The following is a 12,887-nucleotide window of genomic DNA, read 5'->3' as shown; positions in this document are numbered from 1 at the left end:
ATGGTCAGAGAAACAGATCCTTCTCGGCCATGCACATCGTCAGCACAACTGTTGGGGAGATTCCCCTTCCTGGATCCTTCGAGAGCCAGCCATGTGATGGGCTGACCCCATGCCCAGGACTGGCAGTTAGCAACACTAGCTCTCAACATGTAAGCACCACAAAGGGGTGGGTGGGAGTAGAGGGCAGTCCCTCTCAATCCGGCTTAATGACTGCATGCTAGTGTTAGTTATTGGTAACATCGCTTCTGAGGGTGTAATTGTGAGGTGAAGGCAAAATGCTAGTGTTAAGTGAAAGAGGCTAACCAGCGCGGCAAGAGGCTTTAAATAAAAGGCGAGCACTGGCCAGGCCGCGTTAGGTTGGTTTCAGAAGACGGTAGAATGAACAGACATATGTGTCATTGTGGAGCGTGTAAGAGCCTACAGAGCTGTGGGTCAAGTGCCCTGGTGCAGCAAAACAGAAGGTTCAAGGCCCTGCCAAGTGTCCTGCATGGTAGTCAGAAAAGCAGGGAGACAGACCACAGGACATGGAGCAATCCCTGCTCTGGGATGAGGTTCAGAATCCACATTCTCCTCACTGACCTTGTATGGAACCCCCCACCCCTCAGTCTCTATGCTGTGATCGTCAGGAGAGTTCACATTAGAGGGCTACATTGGCTGAGACAAGCAGGCAACGTACAAGCCTGAGGCACAAGAGCTTAGGTGTGGAGGTGACAGCCAGGACCAGGTGAGGACCAAGCACGCAGCTCACCAGTCTCAGCAGAAGCTACTCCTGCAGCCAAGCCCAGGTCTACTTAGGGCACGACACTATGACCACGGGAGTGATATGGCCCTGGTGCTCCGGGAGGCCCTGCTTCTGTGAAGGAGGCCACATTAAGGTCTCACAGCAGTGAGGACATTTCTGGTACGTGTACGTCCGTGGGGTGCAGGGGATGGGAAAGGACAGGGATGGTCACCTGTGTGCTTGGTGCCAATGTGGTTCTTTATCTCTGCTTCCTCCATGGTGACAAAGTCACAGGCTGTGCAGCAAATGGAAAACATCCACTGCTCCTTGTCCACGTGAAGTGACATGTGGCTGACAAACTGGACATTGAGTTCAGTCTCAAATCCACACACGTGGCAACTAAAACAAGGAAGGAAAAGGGGAAGAGTGAGACAGGGTCTTGAACACGGGCTGCTCAGTCACACAGGGCACGTGGTTACTCAGTCACCCAGGGCACGTGGCTGCTCAGTCACCCAGGGCACGCGGTGCTCAGTCACACAGTGCACGCAAGAACATTAGTTTCATGTGTGTTGGTTCAGGAAATTCTTCTGCCTGCTGCAATGCCTCTAGAGTGGTCACCGTGCCAACAGATTAGGTGCCAGCATAATATGACAACCTCATACAAGCTATAATGATGATAAATAATCATAAAGGTAATTAAAAACTACAGATTCCAGATGCTGCATATGGCCTAACAGACTCCTTTAGGCGCAGAGACATGGAGCAGTGTTGCCAAAATATTTAGTGGGGGTCCACTGGCAGATCAGACTGCTGCACACCTCGGTCTCCCTCTGGCTCTAGAAACCCTCGGGTGCAGTGAGGAGAGCACGCAGATCGTTCTGTGGCACTCTGAGCAAGAGGTAGTCATATGACACCTCCCAGGAGAAGCCGCTCATCCACCTAGATGCCTTGCAAGGGTGACTCTCCACCAATATCACTACGGCAAGGTTTGGTAGACTCGGGAGTTCCATGCTGAGTCAAGGTTGAACACACAGTGTAGTGTATCATAATGGCAGCCAAGGGACAGACGCTGGGCCATCTGAGCAATGGCATGGGAGTACTCAGACCATCTTTTCGTGTGCTTCCTCCACCCCCCCCCCCCCGTGATTCCTAGACCATAGCAAGGTACTCAGCCACCAAGTGGGGAACTGCACCACAGCTAATAGCCAATCACCCAGACAGTCTTTTTTTTTTTTTTTAATATTTATTTATTATGGATACAATATTCTGTCTGTGTGCATGTCTGCAGGCCAGAAGAGGGCACCAGACCTCTTTACAGATGGTTGTGAGCCACCATGTGGTTGCTGGGAATTGAACTCAGGACCTTTGGAAGAGCAGGCAATGCTCTTAACCACTGAGCCGTCTCTCCAGCCCCAACCCAGACAGTCTTGTTCTCTTTCTGGAGCCCCGTCCTGAAGAATCACCTCCCAGACCATTTTAATTAATTCTATTAGGGCCACCTGAGCTAGATAGGAATCTGTGCAAACGCACGGTTCAGTCTAAGCAAAGAACACGTTAAAATGAAGTTGGCCAAAGGCTGAGGAAAGGGGCTCTGAGCCCAGTGCTCTGGGCAGGCAGAGAGGGAGTGTCCAGCAAGAGGTCTCAGAAACGTGGTGAACTGCCCCTGACTCACCTGTAATAATACGGGTGTTTCCTCCCGTCACCGCCTTCAGAAGTGACGGCGCTGACGATGTCCTCGGCGTCGGTACTCACCAGCTTCACAGAGTGTACGGTCAAGTGCTGGTTTAGATTTGCACGGCACTTGGCAGCGTAGGGGCACAAATGGCATTTGTATTTTCTTTCCTCTGGGGGAGAAACCAAAACTGCTCTCAAAAAAGAAAAAAGTTCCAGAGCTCACTTAGAGGAGCCCATGAAGGTCAGCCCAAGTCTCCCTTCACGTGGGAACGAAGGGCACACCTTAAAGCTGCTCCTAAGGTATCCCTAGCAGTTCGCTCCTGTATCAATACTCAAATCAAAGATGAAAAGGGCTCTCTCTAGGCAGTAGGGACAACATTTTGAGGCTGAAGCGTGGGTTTTATGGTGTCTAAACCAAATCTGATTCAAGGTAGGTTATGGAGGCCAAGAGCAACATTGCTGCAATGGCTGCATGGCAGCCCAGCCCAGAGCAGTGTGCTACGCTCTGAGCTGTTTCCTCGGAGTTCTCAGATTTATTTTTCTTGGACATCTCATCCTTCATCCCTCATCATGACAAGGTGAGCGCCACGGGAACTAAAAGGACACAGTGTGTGTGTGTTTGTTGTATGAGTGTGCACATGAGTGTGACCCGTGTGTCATCCCACATCCCTCTTTATGACAAGGTGTGTTTGCTGTATGAGTGTGCACATGAGTGTGACCCGTGTGTCATCCCACATCCCTCTTTATGACAAGGTGTGTTTGCTGTATGAGTGTGCACATGAGTGTGGCCCATGTGTCACTCTTGGGCAGGCACCGAGATGAAGAAAGCTGAGGAAATAAACACTGATAAAACTGGAGCCTAAGAGGTCCATCATTTTCTCTCAGCTCCAGGCCTGGGCCAGCCAAGGAAGGAAAAAAACTAATGAAATTAAAGGGGAAAAATGACTTGGATAAAATAATTTAATTGGAAATTTTCATTATATAAATAAAATTTAAAAACCTCAATTAATTTGTTAATGGAAATTGGCTCCTAAAGCTAACTAAGGCTTTGGGAGTGCTTCCAGAGTGGCGTGCTGAATACATTTGATTAATCATACAGACTGTAAGCCGAGGAGCAGCCCTGCTTGCCTGTGTACGATCTTACACAGCAAGAACAACCTCACTTTCGGTCCAGATGTGGGGGCTTGGCTTGAAGATACTTGTCTCATTTTCTTCACCAGGAAAAATGTGGGTAAAGAGTGCTCCCATTACAGAATATGAGATACCATGACATGTCACGGTGTCCTTCCACCCCTATCTGACAGTGGCAAGCTCAAGGCCGGGCCTCAGTCTCCATCTTGGTGTTGAGAGATAGAGTCCTGGGTTTCAGCACTAAGGTTCACTTCCTTTGTAAAATGAATGAGGAGAGGTCCCGCTTTCTATCACCCTCAAAGGTCCAATAACATTGGGATTTCCTCTTCTCAGGAGCAAGAACAACCTAACAAATAGCCCTAATATCTTTATTAAGAGTATTTCCTCATCAGCTTTCCAAATTTCCCTTCTTAACGGATTTATTCAAGTTCTTGTCTCTGCTATTTTGGCAATTTTCTTTAATTATCTATCAGCTAACTTCTATGCTGAAGAAAAAAAAAATCACGAAATGCTTTATTCTCCAATAATTCTCTCTCTGAAGCAGGGTTTCCCTATATAGACCAGGCTGTCTGCACGCCCAGGGATCCACCGGCCTCTGCCTCCCAAGTGTGGGGACAGGTGCTGCCACACCTGCCTCGAAAACTCCCCAGGGTCCCCAGGGATTAGCTGTCCCTTTCGCCCCCAGCCCAGAGTGTCCCTTTCTTAGCTGAGCATCAGGGAGGCCCTGGGGATGGAGTGCTTTCCCGACTCCTCAGATGGGTGATAAGGTCCTCTCTTTCTCTTGCCTTTTGTGCTGACTTGAGCTGTAGCTTTCTTAGCTGTAGGTAGTGTTCTCATTCTTTTTAGATATCTGATACTTGCATTTTCTCTTTCTTCCCTCTTTAAATTGATCCTAGTTAAGCAGGGGATTTTATTCATCCTCAGTTACTTGGTTACTTGAGATTTCATTTACGATGCTTAAAGAACAAGGCCTTAAAAAATCCCACTTCTTAAAAACACATTATCGTTTTCTAACATATGATGAAAATTTGAACTTAGTGGGTTAAAAAAGATAAATAGGTCAAAATTAATCTGGTCCTATTAATAGGCTCTGCCTTTATTTTTTCATAATTGTACAAAAATCTTACTTTGAACCTTTATGTTTTTCTTTTTTTTCTTTTGGATCAGGGTCTGTACCTCATGTTGAACTCAAACGAGAGATGCTCCTGCCTCAGTCTCTGAAATGCTGACATTACAGCATGCTTCAGCACGCCTGGTTATATCATACTGGTCTATCTTTAAAGTCTGACTTAATGCCAGGCTTTCTAAAATCTGACTGTCTTTCCTTCGGTGCTGGGGACTGAATGCTGGTCTGCCATGTGCTGTACTGCTGGCCACACTCCAGCCCTGTTGTCAGCACCTTCTGAATGCTAGCTGACGAGGTCACATCACCTTTCCTGCCTTCACTTGTTTTTGTTGATTATGCTACTGTTTGTTCTTTTTTTACTTCTTGTTAATCTGCCTGCCCTCCTTGTCCTGAATCTTAGAACCAACCATTTGCTGTCCACTGCCACAGGTAAGCCAAGAGAGAAACTACCTCTCCACCACGACCGTGCTCCTCCACTCCACCATGCCTGCCACCCTGAGATGAACCGGAGGAGTGTCTCTTAAGATCTCGCACACTTGGACTGTTAACAGTCGTTCTTTACAGGAGTCTGTCTCACACTTAGCACTCACACTTAAATCTAAGTTAAGATTTTCTCTTAATAAAAAGAAGTTGAAACTAAGTAGGTGGGGTTCAGCCCCAGCCTCTGAGCCTTTATGAGGCTATGACTCCATCCTTCACAAAGTTCAAGAGTTGACCTGGAGGTACTTACATGCATGTCTTTTCTCGTTAGTTCCTCTGGGAATTCAACGAGGCTTTTCAGTATAGAAAAGCTTTTCCAGGGTCTCATTTACTTGTGCCAGGCAGCTCGGCCTGTAAAGGTCAGAGACAGCTAACATTCCCCCACTTCCCGTAATAATTCTCTTAGAGAAACTCAGCCTCTTGCTCGCAAAGAGGCCTGGGAGGGCCAGTGGTAGGCTCTGGAGCCGTGGTCCCCACTCACCTGTGTGCAGAGAGAGGTGTCGCGACAATGTCTGCTGTCGGCCAAACACTTTCCCACATACATCGCAGGGAAAGAGCTGGTCATTGAACTTCCAGGACGGTAATCCATTTCCTGCCTCGAGGACTAGCTTTTCTGTCTCTGGGCCAAGAGAAAAGACACTGTGAGGAATACAGGGCACCGGAAATGCACAGCATCTTAGCTAGCCCTGAAGACTTCCTCAGAGGCTCCCCCTAAAAAAGGGGCTGAGAACCACTAAGAAGAACCAGTGGCCACCCTCATCCCCATCAATAAAGGATATCGGTGGGGGCCACAATGGTAAAGGGGTCCACAGCCCAACAGCAGCTGGGTTTTCCGTTGATCCTCTTCCTGGTAAAGCCAGTCCACACAGACACACAGACACACACACACACATGCAGTTTGACAGGACTCTGTTCACTCTATAGAAGGTACTCAATAAACACTGGAGTGGGTGAGAGATGCACGTTAACTTTCTAGAAATGTAGAACCTGCCACAAAATAGTAAACAAAGCAATTGAAACCCCAGGTTCCAAAATAAAAATAAAAGGGTCCAAGTCTGGAGAGAAAATATTCCGCTGCTCTTTAAAAAGAAAAGTTTTGCTGCCGAGTTTTGGGTTGTGCAAAATCTTTAGCCAGGAGCTCACACAAAGCTAACTTAGGGATGACGGCCTCACCCCGCTCCTAGCACAAGAGCTTCGATGGGAAATGGGCGCTCCACCAGCAATCCATACGCAGTCTTGAATGGAGTAAGCGCACTTCAATACATTCTCTTTGTAGCTTAGAAGACTTGTATTTCTCGTAGTTGTCAATAGAATTTGCTTGTATTTCCTGACCCGTGCCTCTTCTCAAAGAACCACAATGGACTGCACAAACATCTCGTCTGCAGTTGTGTAAGAAGACAAGCGACAGACAGGGGTGCCCCGGAGAGGAAAATGGATACTTCCAAGAGACCGATCGTCCGTCAGTCAGTCTGTCCTTGACCTGACCGAGTTTCTGTGGGCCTTCCTGACACAGCGCTACCTTACAGGATGGAGTGCATGAGGGGAAAATTAAATGTCACCAGGAACTTCTAAGATCCAAGCAAGGAAAGTGTCCTGACTGCTGCTCGGAGGACACCGCAGAACGAAGTGCTTGATTTCACACAATTAGGCTAAAACCATTTTCCAGATACAGGTTTCCACCTATATTTGGACAAGTCAATTGGATCAATGCGCATTTGAATGAGGTTTCCCCCAGCAGTGTAATCTGAGGACAGAAGAAACAAATAACGCAGATTTGGAAGGAGAGCAGGGAGAAGCCGTGGGGAAATTGCGATAATGTTTGCTGTGCAGTACCTGCCAGCAATCCCACCACTGATAAATGCATTTATTGATTGATCTGTGTTTGTTAAAACGCAGTTCTTGAGGCCTCGGGGAGAAGAAACTAGTTTGTGTCAAGCAGTAATGCCTATGTCGGGGTGGAAGGGGGCGGGGAGGATGGGGAGGTAAAGACGGAGGCCAGTTGGACATCTTAAGACAAGGACCACTCCTGGGTGACTGTCCTCAAGCCACATAGAGATAAGAGATGGTATTTCAAGCAGTTCCTTCTAAGTGTGCCATCAACAGCGCTCTCAGGAGGGCGACAATTATGATAACAGGTGGAGGTCAAGACGGTGCAGTGCCTTCTAGTGCACCCACAATACATGAGTTCATTGTGTCACAGACCCAGCGCATCGGTAATTAAAAGTGAAGACATCTCTTACTAATTTTTTGAGTATTGGTCGTGAACTTGAGAAGCTTAAGCATCATAAAGAATTCAGTTCTTCCAGTCTTGGAAAGCCATGGCAACTTTGAGGACTGGGACACATGAGCAGAGAAAGCACCACATTGGGCCGTGAGGCACCCAACACGCCCGAGCCCCAACCCCAGCCCCATCTCGGCATGGATCCTAACCCCTTGGTGTCTGAATCTATGTACAGGGACTAAATATCATCCTTATTCTACAGTCAGAATGAATGGGGATTTCTTAGCAATAACATATTGATTAGCACGATTAATTTAATAGCATAACTAACAAGGTCAACTGACAATTCAGAGCAGAAAGTAAAGAGATATGCCTGGTATGGATATGCGTCTGTAAGGCTAATCTTGGTTGTCAATTTGACACTCTTGGAAAGAGGTAGCCTCGATGGGAGAGCTGGCTCCATCGGATTGGCTTGTGGCCATGTCTGTGGCCATTTTCTTGATTATTAATTGACATAAGAGGGTTCGGCCCACCCTGAGAGGCACGATCCCCAGGCAGAAGGGACTGGGCTATACAAGATGGCTAGCTGAACAGATAGCTAGCCAAGTACGCAGTGTTGAAGTGGTTTCTGCTTCAAGCTCCTTCCTTGGTTCCCCTTGATGACGACTTGCAACCTGTAAGTCAAATAAGTCCCCCGTCCCCCAAGCTGCTTTGGTCATAGTGCCTATCACAGCAATAGAAAGCAAGTCAGAACAGTGTTTCAAATAAACTTAAGAGATGTGCTCTTACGATTCTTTTAGTAGAAATGCTTGCAGTCGCAAGTCAAACTGCAAAGACTTTATAGCCTCCAGAGCACACCACACCCCAGGTTTACTCTGTTGAGACAACTGCTCTGGCAGACAGGATTACTGTTAACCCCACAGTCACAGCTGACAACAGTCCTCCCCTTGCCCGCTGCCCTCTCCCACAGCTGGAGGCAATGGCTCTTAGTCAGGAGTTAAAAGCGCTGGCCAATAAAAAGGCTTTTGCTTTCCTGATGAAAAGAAGGCTAAGAGCGGGTGTTGGCTCTCTCTCTTTCTCATGCCTTGATGACAGAGGGGACACCTGGGACGGTGGCAGCTATGGTGTGAGTGTGAAGCGTGAAGATGCAAGCCAGCTCACGCCATTCTTAAACGAAACTCTCTTCCGTGCTCAGCCCCATCCATCTACAGCATCTCTGAAGGGCCCTCCATCTTCGCTCCTGACAGTGGCAACGGGGAAGCCGGGTGAGCACATCCCATCCTAATTATCTTTGGTTCTGCTTTTAAAACCCTACAAGCCTTTTTTTAGATTAGTAAGGGAATTTGCTTTAATTTTTTTCTAACGAAGCATAACATATACCACCAATGGAAAAGTACACATACCAGTAACTGCATCTCAATTAGTCCCAAAGTCTCCAGACAGTTCAAACTATGGGTATTATTTTAAAACTTCTGACTTCCTTCTTTATTCCCACACCCCCTGGTGTTTGTCATTATTTTAAGTAGCTGCGTAGTTACAATCTTTCTCCTTTCTTTTAGAGCAAAACTCTGATCTAGTAACAAATTCTTTCTTGCCCAGTCTCATAGGTTTTTTTTTTTATCTCTGGCAAAACATTTTATTTCTTTTCAGTCATTTTGACTCTGATTTCTAGAATATCCTCAATTGCTCTGTGACTCCTGGCTACTCGGTATAATGCAGTCTGAGGCTTTTCTCTCTAACAGTTCACCTACAGTTTTGGCTTTGAACATCACTTGGGGTTTTCCATGTCCTTAATTAAGGCCTCTATTCCATTTTGTGTGGTGGATGGGCCGCAGGCTGTCAGCATACCAAGCTCATGTTCTACCCCGAGCACCCCCATCTAGGTCTATGTTTTCAGCAATGCAAACGGATCCATAGGCACAAGCACTTTTGTCTCAGTGCAGCTGTGTCTGCGCAGTGTCAGTGAGATGTCCCCAGCTGTGACGTTCACGACAACGAGGCCTCATTATGCAAGATGCAGTATGGCAAACTGTGCTTCTTAAGACCTACTGACACAAAGGGATGTGTCTTACAGGCATAGATGATCAAACCCAACAACTATGTCCCCCAAACTGAACATGAGATAAACCCACTCGGTAGACTGGTACAGGATATGGATCAAGCTGAGAACCCACAGAGCCTTCATACAAGAGGGCCAAAGAAATCATTACTTCCAAGACCTCTCCCAACTCAAGGTTCACTGTCAGTTGCACGTGGTCAAGAAGAGTTTCCATGGTAACCATGTCTTCACCCTACCTCAAAACTTCATTCAAGAAGGAACCTGAGTTTTCATCTTGTTTAAGTCTCTTTTCTTACATGAAAGCAAAGCAAGGCCCAGAGAAGTGAAGTGACTTCCCTAGGATGTCTTGTTAGTGGCTGAGCACACTAGACTCCCCCATATCTCATGTGAGCTCCTCCAGCCACAGGAAAGCGACTCAAAACTCTACAGCACACTAAGGGATTTTTCTCCTCCCTCTGCTCCTTGGCTGTGCGCTCAATATTCTTAGTTACAAGCTGGCAACAATTCAGACGCTAGGATTTCTTCTACCTCCTTTTTGGCAAGGGTCAGCCTAGGATGTCCCAGGCACAGACGGTGAGAGGCTACAGTAAGCCATAAATCAGCACCAAGGAGGGTCAAAAGGACAGTCAGATGGGTGCACCCTAAAAATCAAGCCTTCCCTTTGACGCCAACTAAGTCATACTGAAGAATCCCTTGGGCGTTTGGTTGCTATGCAGAGATACTGTGGTAATAAACATATTTAAGGCATCGCTCTCAAAACAAGGGGGATAAAAAGGAGGATTCGAGTTCGCCTCATTAAGGTCTTTGGCTTTTGGTCTGGAGCATGACATGGTTTTGCTGGTGTGTCTCCCTGGGGGAGAAAAGTTACGTTTCCGGATGGAATGTTCCTCCCCAGCACCACCACTCCACCTGATTTAGGCGAGAGAAACGCTGTGAGTAGGGGCCGTATCTGGGTAAAATTAGACATCATGAGCTCAATCCATAAATAACTGTTCACTTTAGCCAGAGCCTGGCTGATTCATCCCCGGAGACCAGGGTCTGGGGCCACCTGCATTTTCCATCCCAACATATGGAGTCTCGATTAGTTCAGCTGAAAAGTTCTGAGACATAACTCAAAAGTGGAATTCTGGTTTTCTCTGGACTCCTGGGTAGATGGAAACCAATGAGTCAGACTGTATTCCAGGAAGGCCATGGCACTTTCTGGTTAGGCCTGATCTGCCTGGCTCTCTCCTCCAGCCTCTGCTTAAATCAAGCTCCCACCTACTGCCAAGGAAGTTGCCAGTCTGCAGGGCATATGCCTCTTGGGGCTGATGATCATCAGGCAAGTGCTCGAAGGTCTTCTATAAACTGAAAATAATCTGTAAGGTTCCTTTCATTTTAGGAGAACCGTTCCTGCCCCTTTAGCTCAGAGGACTGAGCTTGGAGCCTCGGAAGTGTGCTAGGACAGTGGGCACAATGCAAGTCTAGCTGGCATTCACAGCTGTGTCGCTATGTCATGAACCACTGGTGGCCCTGAGCAAGACCTCACAGCTGTTGCTCCTGGCTGCCCACAACAGCCTTACTAGCCTCCCTGTGACTCACTCACTGTGGGTCTCCATGTGATCAACTTTTCCTGTAAGACCATTTCAAACACCCTTTCAAAGTAGTATTTATCTATCTGCTGGTCAAAACACCCATTCAACAAACTGTTAGGTTGGCAGAATTTAGCAAAGGCCTGTCAACCTGTAGCCAACGACAAGCATTGGGTGGGGAGTCTAAGGTACGGCACCGTTCCCTGCCTTGGTCTTCTCTGGGCTTTTGGAGAATATAAATGCTGAACGAGCTTCACAAAACAAAGCTTTGTTTCAATACTGCTGAAGGATAAATGTATGAAAGGTTGAAACCCAGCAAGCAAACCTCCAAAACTGCCTAGGACATTTAATCATGTCGGGAGGGAGCGCTATTAAACAGAAAGTAGAGGGCCTGCCCACCTTCAAATCCAGCTTCTTCACCTGCTATGACTCTAGTGGCAATACTGAGCATTGATTCTAAGACATCTCGCACCCAAGTGTATCTAGAACACTATATGTGATTAAGAAGCGTCCAGCAGGCCTAACCATCTTGCCTCCAACCTTGGTTCAAGCAGGAATCTTACCACTTGATTCGGTGTTCAGTTCATGTACACACAGCTTGAGAGAGCCCGAATGATTGATGGCTGTCGACTGACAAATGGCTTGGGGTGCAGAGGCCTCCTTGAACTAAGACCTCATTCAAGCTCCCACATGCTGTAAGAAGCCAGTGTCAAAGTCCCCTAGGAACGAGGGCTTGAGCACTTGAGTCTTAGCAAACTGATGCTTTGAAGATCAACCCAGAAAAGTGGGGTGCTGTGGTGTTTCTTTTCTTTTCTATTTTTTTTTTTTTTTGAGGTTGGGTCTCATCTGTAGCTCAGGTTTGCTGGAACTCACTATGTAGCCCGGAGTGAGAGCAAATGTCTGCCAATGCCCCAGCCTCCGTTTCCTAAATGCTGGGATTACGGACATGAGCCACCGTACCTAGTTTGGATGGGGCTGGTTACTTAGTGCTGAGCCAATAGTTAGCTTCATAAATGCTGATTGCCTACTAACTGTTAAACTGGGGAAGAAGTATGTGTCCTCTACATAGCCACTTCTAAGATGGGAGAAAACTCAAGTTCTGAATCCTCTGCTAACAGACAATGATGGGTACCAGGAGCTCAATTCCAAGAAAGCTGAGTCACGTGGGGCTTGACCACTCCATGGGGAACTTCTCTAGATGTCTAGACAGAGTCACTGCCAGGAGCTAGGCCAGCTGATGCCCGCTGCTTCTATAGAACTTAACTTTGAAAAAAAATCCATGAAAGAAAATGTTGATATTGATTCTTTATTTTCTTCTACTTGACAGTCCTCAATAAATGGTCAATGAATAAACAAGCCAGTCACATCACCACATTCTTGTTTTTTGTCTTACGCAGAAACCTAATTGTACATTGCAGCATGGAGTATGTATCATCTTCATAATGATGGTGACAGGCCACACCAACAGGACTTTGGGTATTGTTACTCTTCATAAGATTGTGGGAAGATTTAAATTCTCAACAAATGCTCCAGCCTGTCCCAACATTGAGGACGTTCAAATCTTGGATGGTAAATCACCAAGCCCGGAAGCTGTGTCACTTCTTTTTTTTAAAGGGAGTTGGGGAGGGGCTTGGGAGGTCTGACAGACACTAATAATTTTTAGTACTTACAAGAATCCTCCGGCCTTTTCAAAGAGTGGCAGTTTCCCAGCTACAGACATACCCTTTCTGACCAACTCTGCCTGCTCTCAGAGGCTAGTGTAGACCCCAGTTCTGCCAGAGGACGGTGGAAGTTCTTGAGAGAGTGTCCTTGACACCCACACTACCCATAATCCTCCGAGACAGTCAAATAAAAAGGCTTTGCCTTTGACCCTGGCCATCTCCCTTGGGTGCCAGCAGGTGGAG

General features: G+C 47.0%; 1 protein-coding gene across 4 annotated transcripts in view; it reads right to left on the bottom strand.

Moving 5' to 3' along the window:
- The window catches only part of Znf827 (zinc finger protein 827), a 179,849-nt gene that overhangs the window by 12,600 nt on the left and 154,362 nt on the right, over positions 1-12,887 (bottom strand). For 3 of the 4 annotated variants that reach the window (XM_057753775.1, XM_057753776.1, XM_057753778.1), the window contains exons 9-11: positions 5,614-5,751; positions 2,394-2,565; positions 954-1,120 (exon numbers count right to left, since the gene is read on the bottom strand). The exons of the other annotated variant lie outside the window; for it this stretch is intronic. In XM_057753775.1, the coding sequence (XP_057609758.1) occupies positions 954-1,120; positions 2,394-2,565; positions 5,614-5,751 (477 nt within the window). The remainder of the gene's footprint in view (positions 1-953; positions 1,121-2,393; positions 2,566-5,613; positions 5,752-12,887) is intronic. 4 annotated transcript variants of the gene reach the window in all.

This window comes from Chionomys nivalis, chromosome 21, assembly GCF_950005125.1.
Source record: "Chionomys nivalis chromosome 21, mChiNiv1.1, whole genome shotgun sequence".
NCBI lineage: Eukaryota > Metazoa > Chordata > Mammalia > Rodentia > Cricetidae > Chionomys > Chionomys nivalis.
The sequence above is the reverse complement of the archived record's forward strand: the minus strand, read 5'-3'. Positions and strand labels throughout refer to the sequence as shown.